Genomic DNA, 18,905 nt, shown 5'->3' on the forward strand with positions numbered 1-18,905 from the left:
TGGTGGGTGGCTTAGCAGCGGTTCAGCACGGTCCAGCGACCTGCTCGGGCCTGTTGGAGGGGCCCTTTGAGAGGGGGCCTTTGGAAGGGGGGCCTTGACCTCCGAAAGGAGATGACACACCCTTGCTCCAATTCCCAATCCCCCCTCCCCTCGAGATCCCCTCCCCAAAGAAGCTTCCAATTTTCAGGGGCTTGAGAAGGCTTCTCTGGCTTCTATGGAGACAGCTGCAGGCCCCAAAGGGCCCTTCTGGACAAACTTGGCTCCCAGCTTGGACTTCAGCTCGGCACGTGTGCAGCCGGTCCCCGTCTTTGCCGTTACGATGCAACTTGGCGACTGCAGTACGGACTACTACTACTGCTACCACGGATCCGTCCTACTTTGTGTGTATTAAGTTGCAAGGTCTGCAAGGTCTGCAAGGGGGCGCAATGAATACTCGTCCAAGTTAATGTCAAACAGAATCATCTCATGTGAGGAACAAGGGAAGAAACCTTTGACGGGCACTAAGTTACCACTATTCCATTCACAGACTGTTTGAATGTGATTGGAATGTGCTGTGGTGTATTGCATTGCATTGCCTGTAATTCCACATAGAGAGATCCCGCATGTCGCTTTCCCTATTTTACTTCCCTTTCTTTTCTTCTTCTTTTGAAGGTGGCATCTAACTTGTATTCTTCAGTTAACTCACGTCGCTGGACAGGATGCGTGGATGCGTGGCTGCGTGGCTGCTCAGAACTGCAGGTGACAGTCCAGGTGAGAGGATGGTCGGTGTTCCACAATGACGCACGGTGACATGAAGTCGTGGCCTGACACCTTTTGCCCGCTGTTTAACCGGCGCAAATCTTAGTTCAGTATCAGACGCGACATGGCAAATAACGCCAGATTAGATATCTCGAGAATGCAAGAGTTCTGCAACATTTTTGGCGTCTTTTAATTTGCAGTAAGAAGTGCCCAGGCGGTCTTTTCATTTTGAAGACATAACGCAGCGCGTTCATGCCAGGGTTGAAGCCAAAATCCGAACTCGGAATTCTTGCGACGCCACCAACCCGCAGCTCACCCTTCAGGCTGAAGCTCAAGCTCAAGCGCAAGCTCACATTGCACGTCCCATCTCGTCGCCCACTATGGTGACTACTCGCTCCGGAGCTGTGCCTGTAGACCCTCATGATAGTGCCGTGGCAATTACGGAAGATGCCACAAAGCAAAGCCCAGAGAGCGCCACCGGCCAGAAAAGATCCCGTGACTATGTCGAGGAACTGAGAGGCTTGACGCCGGATCGCAACAGTGACGGAGAAGATGATCATGCTGCAAAGAGAGCCAGGACGGAGGAGGACAAAGCTCAGCACGACGACCTTGCCAGGGATGCCCAGTCTGATCTGGACGACGGCGAGATAGTGGAAGCGTCCACGCCTGATCGACATGCTCTTCCACCTAATACGATGGCAAAACGGCCAGCTGAGCCGCAGAATGTGGCTCCCATTCCTCCAAAGGATGAAGCAGTCCAAAAATCGACCCAAGACTATTTGGCTCCACAAACCCTACCCGTCCCGCCTGAGGTAGCTGGGTCTACAGAAGTTATGCCTCCTGAGGATCTCCCTGCAGCCACAGAGAGTGATCGGTCCATCGGCGAGCATGCTCAAGCCAAAATTCCACAATCGGCAACAGAGACACAACAGAGCGCAGAGAAAGCAAAGACGAAAAGCGATCCCAACCAAGGCGTGGGCTTGGGACTTAGGACATCATTCGCAAAGGCACCGAAAAAGCAGGCCAAGGGCGATATTTCGAAGCCCGCTCTCGGTGTATTGGAATTTCCTACAGCGAATCGCGATTGGAAGATCGATGCCACCAAGTTTGATCAGATCCTATGCGACCACGAATTGGATCGTGGTGATTGCTTTGAGCCAAAGTTTTGGAAACAGTGGATGCAAAACAATCTTGCACGTGTGCTCCAAGCTCTCCAAGAAGACAATGGCCCCGAATTCGATTCCATTTCGAAGCCCGCTCAGAGGGTCAAAGTAGTCCGCAATGCTATGTTCGCTCTCTTACAACCCGTCGGGGGCGTTCTGTATGGCACCAAAAAGAATATGAATACAGTTCGCTTAGTCGCTCAACCTACTTTTGACGACGGGCTCACCGGCAAGATGATCAACAAGACACTGACCGGGGCAAAGAAGTCAAATTCCACAGCGGCGCATGACCACCAAGATGCCGCAGATGCGAGCGCCGAGCCCGAAGGCGAGAAACAAGACAATGCAGAGGACAAAATAATCAGTTCCAAACAAGAAGCCTCGCAAGAATCAGATGTGGAGCCTGGCGAAGTCAGTTCAGACGAATCACCAGTGCTTAGCCCCGAGGAAATCGAGCACCGGAAGCTATACTTTCCAGGCTCGGAGAACTACCATAGGTTCTGCATACATTGCGTCAGTTCCAAGCATAACTCCAGTAGCTGTCCGCAACCAATCTGTCAGTCTTGTGGAAGCAGAGACCATACGCGTTACGGATGTCACGCAACAGAACGTTGTGGCAAATGTTTTCAGCTGGGACACACTACGGCCACGTGCCAAGAGAAGCTCGCTTTAGCCAAAGGAGAGAGAGAACCTTGTGCTTATTGCAGGCTGGCTCACACCGAAGAGCAATGCGCTGCGATCTGGAAATCTTTCAACCACGCCGAAGTCAAAGTCAAGAAAGTGAAGGCCATACCTTCTTTTTGCTACATTTGTGGTCAGGATGGCCACTATGGTCCAGAATGTGGACTGAACTCTGGCAGAACCGAAATGGACTCTGACTTGAGCATCTGGTCCTCCGCAATTCGGGACATGTACGTCGATCCAAGTAGCGCTGATGCTGCCATTGCGTGGGCTGGACTGAACGCGGCCCCGAGCCAGCCAGGCCAAGATTTTCATATCCGCGGGCAGGCAAAGAAGCAATCGCACGTCTTCTATGTTTCGAGCGACGACTCTGATGACGGCTTCATACACGAGCCGGTGAGGAGGGCCCCGTCTCGCGGCAACATTCAAATCAACACCAATGCGAGTCGCCCCGCCCCGAGGCGTGGAGGTTTCAGCAGCCTCCGCGCCGACGAGAGCCGACGTCGCGAAAACCAACGTGAGTTTACCCCTCCTCCCGCGCCGCCGTTGGAGGACTACTACTCTTATGCGCCGTGGCAGCCGCCTCTGCCCGCTGGACCTCCGCCTGCTCTACCTCCGCCTCGTTTGCCCGACACTTACACGTTTCAAGGTCAACGAGATCAGCCAGCGCTTCCTCGGGCACCACCTGGATCCCTGCCCCCACGACCTGTCAACCAAGGCCCTTCTAGGAACTTCAGCGGTTCTTCGCAGAACGGAGCAAAGAGAGGAGGAGGGCGCGGCAGGCCGCGAAAACGTACTTGATGCACTTGTTCGAAACTCGCTGCGCCACATCTGTCTCGGCTCCGTCGGTGTGGGTTATTCTCTGTCGAGCATCGTTGTTGGAGCAATTGTATCGAGCTGGTTCATGTCATAAGACCACCAAACACAACGATCCCGTGGCGGACAATTCAGTGGAGGCTATTAATACCTGTCTGTCTATTTGGTCAATAAGCAAGTTTTGTTCAAGTATGGTTAGCCCGACTTCCAGTGGGTTGACACATCAAGCTCAGCATAGGATTAGTGACGCCTGTAGCGTTGAATCAGCAAGAATAAACCAGCATGACCAAAAGTTAACATCTTGAATTCCATGCCCTTTGTTCCTGAGCTCAGTGTTGGCCTCTGTCCAAGATTGCTGGGCAGAGCAATCTTACCCGCTCTACCTCGCCAAATCCCTTTTCTTTGTTCGTGCATCCGGTCATGCCCTACTTCATATATCACAGAAATTCAGAAAATAGAGCCCGAAGCGATTATCCTGTCAATTTCTAATTGGTTTCTTATCCCAAATAAAATGCATGTCAAGCATTCACGAAACCTACCACTGAACCCATCCACCCCCCGCGTCGGTTTCAAGGTAGGTTGGAAGAACTGTTCGAGCTGAAACTGAGGAAGATCGTCCCGTAGGCGGAGCAGTCGCGGGCCAGTCTGCGCAAGTCCCGACGATTAAGTCGAGGTGGGAGGCCGACTTTTGTGTCAGGGTTCTAAATCACTGAAGCTTTATGAATTCCTGGGGGTGGCGATTAGCAAGACTATACAACGAGGATGTGGTTACGCGCCCCCGCTCCGAAAAAGAAAGTGGGTCATTATTATAGTGCTGCCGAGAATGGAGAAAGACATGATACATCCCGAGGTTAATCCCAGATTATGAAATGGGGCCGAAAATATGGATCTGGTTGTATCGTCGAGGCCATGAATATGCACTGTTGACATAATACCGAGAGACCGTGGTCGTTTCTTTCATGTCTTGATCTCATCTTGATTTAGTGTAGCAAAATCCGATTCGGTTAGACCATTCTAGATTAGAGCTAAACACATCACAGGCACATAACAAGTTGTCACAGCAAATCACGTCGATTGGAAGTCTTGGGTATCTGTAATCAGCCTTGTCGCATTCAAGCAGGACTACAATAGATAATGAAAGGAGCTCCCGTTCTGTAGTGGTGTGGGCACATCGGACTGGCGCTAGACGCACTCTCCGTAAGAGATATGCCAAGGCATATCCAATCTAGCAGCAATACATTTTTTCGACAGAAGCCGGCATGAAAATGGCCGAGACAATGCTTCATACGTGCAAACCCGCCTCCAAGCCCACTCATACCTGCTTTGACGGTACAGTGCGAGCTTGACAGCCCTCCATCCCACCCTTACAGCTGCAGCGTCAGCAAACCCGGCCGGTAAGGTAGCAGACCGTAGTCGCCGCTGGAAGAGGGGCTTCGTCCCTGGTAGAGCAGCTGCAAGTTGCACGGGTTGACAGTCATGGTCTGGTCCGGGTTGCTGCGAACCAGATCGCCGTGACTAATGTCGTTGGTCCAAGTGGCGCCGCTGTTGGCCTTGCCGGCGAAGGGCGCACTCTCGGTCGCCGCCTGCGCGGTCCATGACCCGCCGAGGCTGGTGGCCGTGAACGAGCGGAAGTATCGGCCGTTGGCCCCGATCGCCTCTACGATCATGAGGTACTTGTTCTGGCCGGAGACGGTGTAGACCTGGACTGCCTCGAACAAGTTATTGGTCGTATCGCTCAAGACTACTGTGGAGGCTGTGCCGAAGTTGCCTGGGAAATTCCCGATAGGCATGCTAGCTCGGTATATCTTGCCGTTGTCTCCTGCGAAGAATAGATACATATTCGTGCTATCGCCAATAAGAGTCTGGTCGATAGCGCCGGTGCTGCTCCCGGAAATGGTTCCCGTAAACAATGACTGCGCTGCGGACCACCCATTCACATTGGTAGGATCACTTGAAGTGCGGTAACTGAACGTAGTCGGACCCCATTGGTAGGCAAGCACCCAGACGCTCTTCGGTGCGAAATAGAAGATGGTGGGCGCGACCGTGCTCGTTGTCATCTGGGTCTGGCTCGCCGAGGCCATATCAGCCCAGTTGGTGAAGGCGCTAAAGCCGAGAGAGCCCCATGTAGACCCGGTGTCATGAAAAGTTGCGTACACGATATGCTTCCCGTTGTACACAATGCTGGTAAAGTCCTTGAGTGATGCCCATCCTGACTTTGGGCTTGCCAACGCTCCGCTTGATGTCCAGCGATAGGTCGATGGGAGAGCGCACGTCTGTGCTGATGCAGTGGCCATCAACGACACTAATAAAGTGGCCGCCGAGATCAGGCCTATGCGGATATTCACAAGCCTCATCGTAAGGATCTTAACAATGGCGAATGGTAAGTAGTGCTGATACAATGGTAGATTGAGAAGTCGAAGTGGAATGGAGAACAAACCAAACCGTGGCAAAGACATACTTTTATACTTCCTAATCTGGTGTCCTGGTCTACGAATTCCATTATGTGCCGGTATATCCTTAGAGGTTCATTACAAGCGTCAAGTAAATTCGTGGAATATCATTCGTGATCCAGGTTCAGTTTCAGCTGTGCGCACCGGACCGAACTACTCCATATCTCTTGGATGGAGCACGGTAGTTTGAAGATAGCAGCGCTAATCAACATAAGGCGAACTCGGAGTGAAGCCAACCCCTTACAGGGTTCTCCGCAGGCCAAAAATGGAAGATCGAGAACCAAAAACTCCGCAAAAAGCAAAGTGTAGCATGGAAGTTTACATCATGACCTGCACCCCGAGCATATAAGGCCCAAAGACTAAGGTTAGTTGTAGAAAGTTTCCCCAGATCCAAGACATTCCACTAAGATGTGTGCAGACACCAGTGTTGACCTGTTGGATGCGCGCCAATCATGTCAGAACGCAGGTGTCCTCCAACCAGGTAAACCCTTTTTAGCCTGAAATACCCTGCGCCTTCTGTCAAAATCCAGCGTTCGGATCTTGGTTGAGACTCCCGGTAACATAGTATTGAGTAAGATCATTGGTAGTACTCAACACGAGTGTAACCATTTGACAATAACTCTATAATATGACAGTATGCGCGCCTATCACAGCTTCGTCGACATTTGCTATCGATGTTGAGGAATATAGCACCACGAGAGAGTGATCGAAGCTCCAGGTTCTGGCGGATGTGCATGCTTGATCTTATTCGATCAAGATCTGTCTGCGAAACAATCCTGTTCCCAGATAGGAGGAATGCATGGTACCCTTCACAAGTCCAACTCTGTAGAACCGCTCCGTTCCCTCACCCGTAGAATTGTTGTTACTCAATCTCTGAAGGGCCAGCCCCACCCAGAGCAGCATTCCATCTTTGACGCGGTCATATATCAGAGCACAATGTATAGTATCTCCGGGGACAAGCTGTAGATTGGGCACATCTGGTATCATGATTGCGCCGTTTTCCAGTTTCCAGATAAAGCCGAGATCGTTGGCTAGGATCTTCGTGGAAAAGGCATGTGCCTCCAGAAGCATCTCTCCAGCTGTCACCTGGCCAAAAGGGTTCATTGGATCGGCCAGACAGGATGCATACAATAGTTTTGCATCTATTCGCGAGCTTGATCTTAGTTCGGGGCCTACCATATCCCATTCGACCGGATTGCGGGTCGATATCCAAGACCAAGAGGGTTTCAACGACTTTCGGTAATTTCCCACAGGATTTGAGAATGCACTAGCCATAGAGCTGTTCGGTTGCGCTGTCGAGCGCGTGGATTGAGGATGTCTTGTTCCAGTCGAGTGGTTCATCGTGTCCGTAGTTGCATGCATTGAGGAGGCAGCCACAAAGATGGACCAATCCGCTTGCCAAGTCATTTGCCATAAAATGCCCGACTCCCAGAGACCAGCAAAGTAGCGGCCTAATCGAGTATTTGAACTTTTGAACCGGGCAGCGATACCAGAGAGGGCCGGAAGCCTGTCAACCTCGTCCGTTAATTGCCTCTTGGAGTAATCCTTGACCAGTTGCTGCCACAGAGCCACCCAGTCGGCACCCTCGGGGTTGCTGACTGAGACATTGAATAATGACCCCCTCAGATGACCGTTCTTCCAGCGCTGATCTGCTTCGACGCTTGAGCACTCACATACAAAATCAGACCTGCATTCCCACAACATTTCGTCCGGTAGAAAATGAAGAGTGCGCGTAGCCAGTAACCGCTCCTGGAGAGTCCAGCCCCGTCGGAGCAGTGGGCAGCCAGCCGGATCAGAAGTCTCTGATACAATGCCTGAATGGGGTAATCGCCTACGGACTAGAGTGTGTGCCTCGGATCCATCAAAGCCTGTCCATTTGACCACTTTTCCACCACCATCCGCTACCGCAGTTTCCCTGCGCAGCCCGAGAAAACCTTCTGTCACAGCAGCAGATGAAGTAACCGAAATAGTCAACGTTGCTGCTTCGTAAATGGAACCCATCTTCGATGACTCTATCCTCCAGTCTGTATTGTTATTATCATCATCATTCTGGATGATGCACAGTGAGTCGATCCACATATATTCAATTCCAATAGATCGTGCTACCGCGACTGCGTCTTGCAAGGTCTTTGGTAAATCATGGTAATCAATCTTGGTCCTTCGTGCATTCATATTTTCTCGCGTTGTTGTGAGGTTTGCTTCCCGTGGTCCCCAACAATAACTCAGGGCGATGTATGGAGGAAGCCGATGTGATCTGTTCTCAAGGATAAGTCTTGACGTGTCAACTAGATATATGTCTAGCGATGACAGGCCGATACCTATATAGAGCAGTCTTTCTGGCTTCACTTGGGCACGGTCAACTGGAGGGAGTCTGGAGCAATATTCATGGTGAGCGGTACATCTTCGCAGTTGTTCCTTAGCGAAGACGGCTGCGGCATCGGCGGTAATGTCCTGTGGGACTTCTCTTCCAACGCCCACAAACGGACTTGGCAACTTCCAGTTTCGGACCGTCAGAAGCTCGAGATCCAAGTTCCTCGACTCTAGACGGAGTGGCAGACCCTTTTCAAAGAGTATGTGCACCCCGTCCGTCTTTTCTAATAATGTTCCTTCAAGACTTTTTGCGAGAAGCTTGCAACCTGGACAGCCCTTCACTGCGCTTAATTGCAATTCCAGGAGTTTAGTCAGCCTGACACACTTCGTAACGTTCTTTTGACCATCGCGTCGAAGCCAATATTGCTCGGCATCCAAATTGAGACATATGTCACAGAACTCCATACTTTTGTCAAGCGTGTTTGTGCCAGTGGACTGCTCTTGCGATAAGCTCGTCGTGTGGTATGTTTCGCTCCAAAAGCTGTCTTTTCGGACCCTCAATCCTTAAGATGTCGCGAAGTATGCCCTATCAGATATTTGGTGAATTTCATCGAAAAGTATTGTATATATGATGGTTGCGACGATCAGCAGAACGTTGCCCAACGTGGCTATGTCGGCGATGTTGAGCTTAAGCAGGCACTCAGCCTCACAAAAATCGGTGAATTCCTGGACCGGTTCACTGCCGCAACCCCTGGTATCAGACTAGACGACGAACGGTGCATGGGGGTTATTATACTTCAAATCAAGCTCATATCGAGTAAATGACCGAGAATTTTGCAGCCAAGTTCGTTCGTTAGCCTCGAGGATACTCGTCTGTCAGTGTCGTGAATCACTACCGGTAGCCAGCGACATAGAACACCGGCACCTAGTCGAGACACGAATCCTGCTAATCTAGGGGGAATAGACGAAGTAGACCAAGACGCACAATGAGGTAAGGTGGCGCATTATTCAACATGCCTTGAGGGGTCCATCACGAGTACATACCTGACGGCACACCAGAGTTCTGTACGCGGAGATGGGACGCAAGTTCGTGGGACGTGCTGGCTGTGCTGGTTGGTCATCAGACTGTGTGGTGTTCGGACAGTCTATCGCGGGAAATATTGAAGTGAACCACTGTACCCACAACGCTAACGAAAGTGTTTTGACCCCAACAAGATCCCAAACCAAACCACCAGGTCCAACTGAGCGGTTCGGCAATAAGTGGTCTCGACCCCACTAGCGCCGCCAGCGGGGAGCACACTATCAAAATTTGGTGACTCTTTCGACCATGGCGATATTTCTTCCTCCTGCACACTTTGTGACTTTTAATCCCGCGCGCAAGCAGGATATATTCTGCAAAGTTGCGAGAGTGTATCAGAAAGAGGCTTCGAGGAGACTAGTTGCTGGCACTTCCGTTGCTACTGACTCAAAGCATGGCCAGCGATTATTTAGGCATGGGTTTGGACGGCGATAGCAAGATTCCGCACCAAGCGAGTGCTGATGCCAATGATACTCACCAGCGCGCAGGCGGCCGCGATGAGCCTGTCCAGTACGATGTTGATCGAATCGAAAAAGTTTACAAGAAACTTGACTTGAGAATCATACCAGGTATATATCATGTTTCAAAGCTGCTTGCGTCATAACGGATTGTTGACAGAGGTATAGCTTTCTGGATCTTGTATTTTCTATGCTCGGCCATCCGATCCAACATTGGTCTTGCTCAGACAATGAACGCCGCGGCAGGCCACGATTTGATGCAAGTGCTGAACTTGACCTCCAAAGATGTCTCCACTGCGTTGGCTCTATTCTATGTCTCTTATGTCATCTTCGATATGCCTTCGAACTTGATCATGAGCAAGCTCGGCCCCCGAGCTTGGATGGCCCGCATTGTGTTCGCTGTTGGCGTCATTGGTATGTGCTTCGCTGCAGTAAAGTCTGCTTGGAGTGTGAAGTAAGTTGGACCATGCCTCCGAGTTGCAAACTCTGTGAAGTGCTTACGCGATCCAATCCAGGTTCCTGCGATTTATTCTTGGTGTTGTTATTGCAGGCATGTGGCCAGGTATGTCATATTACCTGACGCTGTTTTACCCACCATCGCGTACCGGGAAGCGTATTGGACAGTACTACACTGCAGCTCAAGTATCTGCCGCGGTGGTTGGTCTTGTGTCGGCCGGCTTCCAGCTCATGGATGGCGTTGGAGGTTTGGTAGGATTTCAGTGGATGTTCCTGCTATATGGCGCGTGTGCCACAGTACTTGGAGTTATTCTACTCTGGTGGTTGCCTGATCGCCCGCTGCCCCCGGGAGAAACCCGTGTCCGCAAAGGCATCTTCAAATGGCTTCCTAAGCCTCCTGAGGCACTCACCGGGGAGGATGCCATCATTCACTACCAGGATCTCAAGCGTGTATATCATCCTAGACCTTGGACTTTGAAAGACCTTGGCTATGTCCTCATCGACTGGCGGCTTTGGCCATTGACCATGATGTACTTTGGTGTCGTCGGCGTGGGTATTGGCACCCAGCTATATGGCACTGTCATCATTCAGGGTATCGACGCGAGCTTCACCGGCGTTCAGCTAAGCTTGTTGTTTGCGCCCATCTGGATAGTACGTCATCTTCCTTGAAAGGATGTCGCTAGGTACAACAACTGACTCTCTTACAGATGGACCTTATTGCTATTCTCATTGTTACTCCCATTGCCGACCGATTTCACCAGCTACGCCCTTTCTTCTTTTCTGCCGCAGTGTGCATTCAGATTGCAGGGCTTCTCGTAGTCACATTTGCCCCCACGAGCAACCCATGGGCTAGATACGGCGGGCTGCTAATGGTTGGCTTCGGACTTGGCCCTACTGTTCCCACTTGCATGGTATGGACCAACGAGATCTTCCAGCAACGTCATGGTGAAGTCGGAGTTGCGGCTGCTTCAGCTCTCGTCTCCGGCCTAGGCAACCTCGGAAGTATCACGACGACCTACGCTTTGTACACCGGATGGCCCGAAGACGCGGTAAAGGGTCCTCGCCAATACCGTAAAAGTAACCTCACTATGATCGGCATCCTGTGCATCAGCATTGCCAGCAGTCTTGTTATGTTCGCTGCCGTGAGGCTTGTTGGTAACAAACCCAGTCGCAAGATCAACAGCAGCGGCAGCTCGACAAATGACAGTGCTGATGAGTACCAAGACGGTGCTGCTCGTCGAGAGGTCCAGCAGCGCGGGTTCGGACGTATGTGGTGGAGCAAGAGGGCCTAGACTAGGTCCTGACCCTCGCTGCACCAATCAGACAACCCGAGCTTCGATGTTCAACCATTGCCTTAGCACGACTCATTCATTTCTCACCGATGCTATTTCGCGCAGGTAGCCTAACCTACTTTTCGGTTTTATTTATCTTGGCTTTTTCACTTAGCCTCTTGGCATATCATTACTAGTCAAAGCGTTTGGAATGCTTTCATCCGAGGTACGACCTCGACAGCGACAGGGCTTTTACGCCATCGCTGGGAACGGCATTTCTGGAAAATGAAGCGGAAGGGAGCGACAAACGCTGCAGCGCTATCGCCTTTACCCTTCTGCTTCGCACAAAAAAAGATCATGGGAGGATAACAGGGGATGATCTGTACGACTGGAGGATTCGGTGTTTGATTTTCGTTACGTTTGTTTTTCTGCATATGATACCCCATTTGTGTTTGGATACGCTGTCACTCGAGACGAAGCTTGTTCTTCACCAACAAAACTCGCCAGCGAAAGTGCTACTACGCCATCGCTTGGGACGGCGTGTTGCAGCCGAGCTGGGACCGACGACAATGCTTTTGCGCTATCGTTGGAGTCTCGTCTCGTGGGCCGCTTTCACACGTTCTTTAGAGTTTTTGAAGATACATCTGTTGTTATTGTTGTTGGAGGAAGGTGGAAGGAGGTATATAGGGTTCGAAGGAATGGTTATACTGGGTGTTCTATGTGCAGTAGTGCACCAATTGAATGCAAATACCATGCCTCAGCCGTCTAAAACAATTTACTTGACCGCCTCCTAGTGTCACAATATCACCCTTTTCTGCCATAGGTTTACCTCCGATTATTTCGTCACTTAAATGTCATGGAAATAGACCTCACCTTTCAGATATCCTACTAAGATCTTGCCATAATAACGGGCGTCTTGACCTCGAAGGATCATCTCAGAAGAATCGCATAATCTTCTTCCATTTCCACAACAACCCCCATCCCCCGAAAACTGATGATAATCCCGTGAATATAATGATGGGCCCGTAGCTTGTGCCATAACCGAAGCTTCCTACCGTGTTGGTATGACCAGCATTTAGCAACGGTACGCCCACAAGCCCTCCGGCGACATATCCGATTCCCCTCGCTCCATTGAGAAGACCATACACCATTCCCGTGTCAATGGCCTCATTCCTCTGCGCAGCTTCCGAGGCCATCTCATTTAAAGCTCCGCCCCACGTGGCACTATACCCGCCGGCAGCGAAGCCGAAGGTGATGGAAAATAGCACCAGAAGTGCCATGCTGCCAGGCGATGTGAGACCCCAGAGCAGAAACGCAGAGAGCCCCGACACGATGCCAGATATGGCCGTGACAGTTGTCGCAGAGAGCGGAAAGCGCTTGTTGTCGCTGAGATAACCAAAGAATGACGAAGAGGCGATGCCGGGAATGTTGAAGAGAGTCAGGAGTAAGGTCGCTGATGTCTGTGAAAGAAGCGTGACTTCGTGCGCATAAGTGTTCAGATAAGTCTGCGGGAGGCCATAGCCGCAGCTCTGCAGGGTGGTCGCGATGCTGTAGATCCAGAAGGTGCGGTGTCTGAGGAACCGCCACGGGATTCGTCGCGCCCTGGGCGCCTCGGGAGATAGAACAGAGGGATGGGTTGGGATGGTGAGGATGGCGAGGATGCTGCTCCCGGTGACGACTGCAGCCCAGATCCGCAGAGTCGTGCGGAAGCCGTACTGGTCCAATAGCACCCGCATCAGAAACGGACAAGCCGATCCTACGATGTTTTTGCAGGATAGCGTCACCCCGTAGGCCAGAGCTCTGTTGCTTGTGTTGTACCATTCGCCAAGGGATAGCGTTGTCGGGCTAAATATCAACGCCGTACCTAGGGCGGCGAGTACCCCTTGTGTCGCGACCAATTGCCACACATGCGTACTGAATGAGGAGAGCAAAAAACTAGTTGCCGTCAGCAAAGCACCGTAGAAAGCGGCCGTCCTGCGCCAATGCGCCCAGCGCCTCGTGAACAGCGCGAAGAGCAACGGCATCGAGAGATAGGTCACTCCGTTGAGCGTCGTGCCGATGATACCAGTGACCTCGCGGCTGCCTTCCAGTGTCCAGTTGCCTGAGTAGTACTCCTGGAATACGCCGTAGCTCATGGCGAAGCCTGTCTGAGTGAGCATGATGACTTTGTCAAGTGCGCGCTACTTGGCTCGGCCTACCCCACATGGGCAACTGCAGAACCGCAGAGCCGATGAGAACGCTGGTTTTCTTCCATCGCGGTTCCGATGTTCTTGGGGCAGCTTGTTCGAGGCTTGCGCCGTCAAGAATGCCAGCTTCGGCTGTTACCTCTCGCCCCGCGGTGTCATCGCCAGATGTTGTCAGCGGGGTCATGCGGAGTGCTATAGCGTCATCTTCCGCCATTGTCAAAGGCTGCGCTCTCATAACAAAAGTTGAGGCCATATTCAAACGCAGATATTGTAAAGTCAACTCCACAAATGGAGCACCGACATCTTTGCGAAGGGTTTCACAAGATACGTCAACTGGCCGACCTCGGAGTACGTGCAGGGAATCATTGCCTTTCTTGGAACTGGCCTATCTTACTGAGCAACAGCTCGGCCCGTAAGGCACACTCCGTCTCCGACTCAGCACGTTGACGCAAGTTCGGTGTCCGAGCATACGTGGTTTTCTTGGAACACGCGAGCTATGTATCATTATTGCAAAGAATTCAACTCGATTGTTCTTATTGAAAGACTAAGTAACATAACAGATCTGGATACTTCAATACATGGGACTTGTAATAGTCCTTCCCTATTGCCTCTTTGATTCCTTGCTCCGGAGCCTTTCCTTTTCTACCCTAATCTACCTCAATACTTGGCCAAAAAGTCTAGCCAACGGGCATATCCCCATTCCGGCACCTGTGATGAGGCTCATATTCACTCTTAGGCCACGCAACACACCTTCCATTCATGCCCTTTTGTGTGGCAAGTAGTTCTGCACCTCCTGCATACTAATCAGTCGACACTCCGCATATTATGTCTCAATAGGTAGTGTATATATTCGCAGAACCGACGTCCATGCCTCGCAAAATAAGATCACGCAGCCACGCAAATCTATCGTGATCTTAGTTCAAAAAAGGCAACTTGATGCGCTGGGCGAGTTGATATACAAAAGTTCATGTCATGGAACAGATGGACAGTCATCCAGAATTAAAAGGTCATGTGGTCGGCACTGGTAATTTGCTGCTACCGTGGAGCTTTGCCTTCAACAGGACAGAATCTGGTTCTTCCCCGGAACGATGAAGTGCTGCAATTATTTGACAAGGCTTGGTAAGGAAAGGAAGATTTGCTTATATTTACATGAGAAGATGCTCTTTAAATTAAAGTCGAGGATTGTTATAAGCTATGAACAAGTTTTCCACCTTTCGCTAATTATGAACATCGTCAGTTTTGGATAAAATCGGTATGAGCTGGTGATTTCCTTGGTAAGTACGTGTTAGAATTAGTATGTTGTGAGCGGTGGTCTTGGCAGTATCGATAAATAAAATTGTCTATTAAATGTGTGACTAAATACGGGATCAATTACTTGCAGAAACAGGGCAGTTAATTATATATGCAGCCGAACATGCAGTGTTACGTACGAATGTAAACACGAAAATTACACGGAAATATTTGACTGACAATGTGCGCCATAACTGGTTCCCGAATTATAAAAAGACCACAATACAATGAAAGTCATACATACCTTTCGGAAAGGATATTCTAGCTTGCCTGAACATGCCTCCTCCCGGCCAGAAGACACAAGCGGAAACACGTTGCACCGCCTCGTTGGTCGAGGCGTTTCTTTGGCACTTGGCGCTAGTGCTCACCGAAATGCTCTACCAATAAGCAGTGCAGCTGTTAATTGGCGACAGTACATGCAGCATATGGCGAATCCTTCACCCCATCAGTAGAGAGCATAGTTCAAAAGATAACAGTCTCAGGCCCGGGGGGGGGCATTACTTATCGCTCTGGATTTTGATTTGAGCTGTCAGGGCTATGTATCCAGTGAAGCTTGACACACGTTTCCATGTAGTTAGGATCCAAGGCTGTAGTCATCCATTTTCAGGATGAGGCTACACTAGCGGTCCGAAGAAGTCCATCATAAAATCGAGGGATTTTATCTAGGTTGGGCACTTCGACGTAACTAGGATAACGACCACGCGACCTAGCGAGGCTGACGAGTTAGAACTCAGTCTAAAGCAGTTAGTTATTGTAGTCACCGGACGATACTTGTTGGGTCCGAAGCAAGGTACTTCAACGGTCAAATCTCAGTCTTTGATAGTTGTAGGGCACATGAACCAGTTTTAAGTAGCCAATTTCCAATGGATTTTGAACTTGAGATTTAGCGTCGAGGCCAGATTGTGAGACTAGCAGGGATCACCAATTATATGCCTCTCGATGTCTTGTTCGGAGGTGGCGGAAGACGTTTTCGGGACGTGGGTTTGTACAATAATGTGTGAATATGGAAATACTCTACTGGTGGGTCCGTCAACTTCTTCATGTAAGCCTGGAAAAGTCGGTGTAGGCAGAGGCTTATACCACTCGGGTCTGCTTTTGGAAGTAGGTCACTGACTGAATAGCTGCTGAATTACCATTCCAGGCAGCTGGCACCTGCTTCGGAGTGACAATCGTGTGGCTAAGCGTTCTAGTTCCTCCGGCGCCTTCGGCAGCTATGCCAAGCGTTGAGGCCGGGCTCGAACCCCGCAACTTCACTTTAGCAAGAAGAGTTCATCACCGTGCAGTTCTTACAACAAATCAGCACCCACAATCAGACCACTACAATCAATATATTTCAACGGTTTAGTGTCGTTTCAAAGTCTGTCAAGACCCACTGAGATGACCGGCGACAACATCGAAGCCAGATCGGCCAGTTCGCCTAGACTCCCAACTATCAGTCCCCTGTTCTAGTTATACGCGCAGAGACGAAAATTGGAAGGATCACGAACTGCCAACCCATTGAACTTCTGAATATCCAGAACGTCAAAAAGTATCAGGATAAATCTGGCCACTTCCGTGGTGTATCATTCGTTTCTTAGTAATGGATGTGTGCTATGGTATAAGTTCCCCTGCATTGTACTAACTTTTCTCTGCGGGGACTTTTTTTCAGTGAGTAGTCTGGTCAGAATGGCAAATATATGCATATAGCCCTGATGGGCGTCACTACTCTGTAGGGTCATGATACTGATCAAATGTGTGTATATTGATCCTCAGTAGAGTGTTGTTCAGTGGCGTAGTTCCTTAGCTATTCTGAGGGATCCCTGAAGGCTATCTATTAAGGGTGGACTGGGCACCGCAGGCATCTACCTAAGTGGTGGCACCAGGCAACCATTAAGTCCTTCTTGGGTCCATTACTGGTGTGAATTTGGTCTCTATTGTGTTAGCAGTGGAGTTGCCACTAGGTTGCCTATTTAGTTTAATCCTTTGTCGCCTTTGTTTTCAGTCAGTTCATTGTCACTGCCCGCGTGCCCTGTCGATTGTATATCTTCACATCCTATCAGTTAACTAGATTATTCACCTCTATCTAAAGGGCAGTATGACTATTATTGATGATTGTGTATAGTACTACATGAGTAGCCGTTTGTCTGTAGATTAGCAGTGAGGTAAAGGGAGCTATTACCTACACACCACCTGATCGGTCGATGTATAGGAGGTGAATTAAATTCAGGGCGATTTGAAGATATGTTCTTCAATCACTCGTATTATGTGAGTCAGATAAATACGGGGATGGCATTAGCCCGATCTATGTTCATTTTTCTTTCTTTCTTTTTTGGATATACCTAGGAAGCAGATTGGAACCTCGTTACCTTCACAGGGTCACTCAAAAGTTTGCAATCAGATAACAGTGCCTCTGTTGGTGCGGTGAGTAACCAAGGTCTGCATTGTACAGTTTCAAAAACTAGGATCGAGTCGATCCTTCGTTAGAGGAGGGATATTTGTCATCGTAGCAGCTTGGATGGCTTTATTTGGACAAAACGCCAGGACTGTATACATGTAGTGTTTTTACATCAAAAGACCCGGTAAAGATCTTCTACTCACTAGATATCAGTCTTCTTCCTATCAGATGATAGCTGTACCTGATCTATGATTAGTATTCTCTCAAGCCGTGGCAACATTGGTTGCAGGACTAGCGAAAGATGCGAATTGTGAAGAACACTAGAGTCGATATAGAGTACAAGAAGAAGGAACAAGAATTTATATACACCCTCTTTTGTGGTAGTCAATAAGAGTAGGCATCGCCAACGATATTGGTGGTTATTTTAACGTTCATGGATGGTGTTGAGGCTGTCATGATTAAGCTAGCGATATATCTGCAAGACACGCGATAGTTATGGGAAATCACAATCTGGAATCGTGTAATCTTTTTGGCTAGTCCTATGAGTCGTTTTGTGAGGATATACACAACGTACAGGCAGCGATGACTCTGTTACCCTTACACACTGATAAAACTTGAGCCATAGTCTAGTTCATATTCATCCCAGTATAGGAACACTCGCAACAAGGGAGCGATGAAAGCTGTGTAAAGTAGTGTTTGGTACGATTTTCTTTCTTTACCTCTTTCTTTCTTTCGTTTTTCTTTGGTTGGGACTTAAGTGACTGAATCTTGTAAAGGACGAATAACAGTCTGTATGTCGCGTTATCCATCAGGTACTTCGCCGCATGATGGCATTTCAGTTTTAGATTTCGCCACATGTCTCTCCTTAAGCCAGGTAAATTCAGCTTAGAATGGAGTGACTATATACGATTGGTAATTACGAGTACCTTTTGAGATGAAGAACAACACACTTGACATTCGGTTTCAGAGCACGAAATTTATAAAACACCACTTGTAAACACGACAGGAGGATAGATCAGCTGACTTACCGGTGATTTAAGACACCGCTACTTCCCTATTTGCAAAGCAATGCGTTCATCGCGTACCGTTTGGGAAAATGTCAGCCGGCATAATTTGTTGCTGCCGCCTGATATCCTGATCCTAGATTTATGAGTTCAATAATAAGTTGGACCCTCATGGAGGCAGCGCGTTCGAATAGATGGGGACACGCGGAGTCTGATGTTCGCAATTTACTAGTAGGCCGAAGGACCCGCATTTGACGTGTCCGCTGCTCTGCAGGTAGGTAATTGCGCGGGTCGTTGTTTGTATGCCGCAAAACATGGAACGTTCACAGTGCTTGTATTTCCGACAATGTGGTGGGGTTGACCAAAAAGGGACATTGTGGTGATATTTATTCTTGAAAAGATCGTGGAAGCGAATCTTCCACGAACAGCGTCGAATAAACCACTGCAATATTAAGGCAAAGCTGCCACTATTGCACCAACGTCCTCATTTTATGGCCCCCAGATCTAAAATCCATCTCGTGCATGTGAGAAAGGTCCACTGGCCGAGTACAGCAACGATGTGCCTCACATCACCATGTGGGTGGGGACTTGTTCGCCTTATAGTAGGCTCAGCCTGCAGGTTGCATTGCA

General features: G+C 49.6%; 5 protein-coding genes across 5 annotated transcripts; 2 read left to right on the forward strand and 3 right to left on the reverse strand.

Moving 5' to 3' along the window:
- Positions 1–783: 783 nt before the first annotated feature.
- Positions 784–3,546, forward strand: BKA67DRAFT_251620 (uncharacterized protein). The gene has a single exon (XM_046095749.1). It carries the CDS (start codon positions 1,119–1,121, stop codon positions 3,381–3,383), a length of 2,265 nt encoding a protein of 754 aa, XP_045960163.1. The 5' UTR covers positions 784–1,118; the 3' UTR covers positions 3,384–3,546.
- Positions 3,547–4,762: 1,216 nt separating this feature from the next.
- Positions 4,763–5,752, reverse strand: BKA67DRAFT_657800 (glycoside hydrolase family 62 protein; the record flags this gene model as incomplete). The annotated part of the gene is made up of 1 exon (XM_046107174.1): positions 4,763–5,752. The coding sequence occupies one exon, from the start codon at positions 5,750–5,752 to the stop codon at positions 4,763–4,765; it is 990 nt and encodes a 329-aa protein (XP_045960164.1).
- A 471-nt stretch (positions 5,753–6,223) lies between these two features.
- BKA67DRAFT_251629 (heterokaryon incompatibility protein-domain-containing protein) lies at positions 6,224–8,894 on the reverse strand. Its single transcript, XM_046095750.1, has one exon. The coding sequence runs from the start codon at positions 8,621–8,623 to the stop codon at positions 6,593–6,595; it is 2,031 nt and encodes a 676-aa protein (XP_045960165.1). The 5' UTR covers positions 8,624–8,894; the 3' UTR covers positions 6,224–6,592.
- A 757-nt stretch (positions 8,895–9,651) lies between these two features.
- On the forward strand, positions 9,652–11,442 carry BKA67DRAFT_515369 (vitamin H transporter 1/biotin symporter vht1; the record flags this gene model as incomplete). The annotated part of the gene is made up of 4 exons (XM_046097721.1): positions 9,652–9,805; positions 9,863–10,148; positions 10,210–10,801; positions 10,858–11,442. 4 exons carry the CDS (start codon positions 9,652–9,654, stop codon positions 11,440–11,442), a joined length of 1,617 nt encoding a protein of 538 aa, XP_045960166.1.
- Positions 11,443–12,286: 844 nt separating this feature from the next.
- BKA67DRAFT_251638 (major facilitator superfamily domain-containing protein) lies at positions 12,287–13,694 on the reverse strand. The gene has a single exon (XM_046095751.1). It carries the CDS (start codon positions 13,578–13,580, stop codon positions 12,357–12,359), a length of 1,224 nt encoding a protein of 407 aa, XP_045960167.1. The 5' UTR covers positions 13,581–13,694; the 3' UTR covers positions 12,287–12,356.
- Positions 13,695–18,905: the final 5,211 nt, after the last annotated feature.

The sequence above is a fragment of the Truncatella angustata genome (genome assembly GCF_020726525.1).
Source record: "Truncatella angustata strain MPI-SDFR-AT-0073 chromosome Unknown BKA67scaffold_3, whole genome shotgun sequence".
NCBI lineage: Eukaryota > Fungi > Ascomycota > Sordariomycetes > Amphisphaeriales > Sporocadaceae > Truncatella > Truncatella angustata.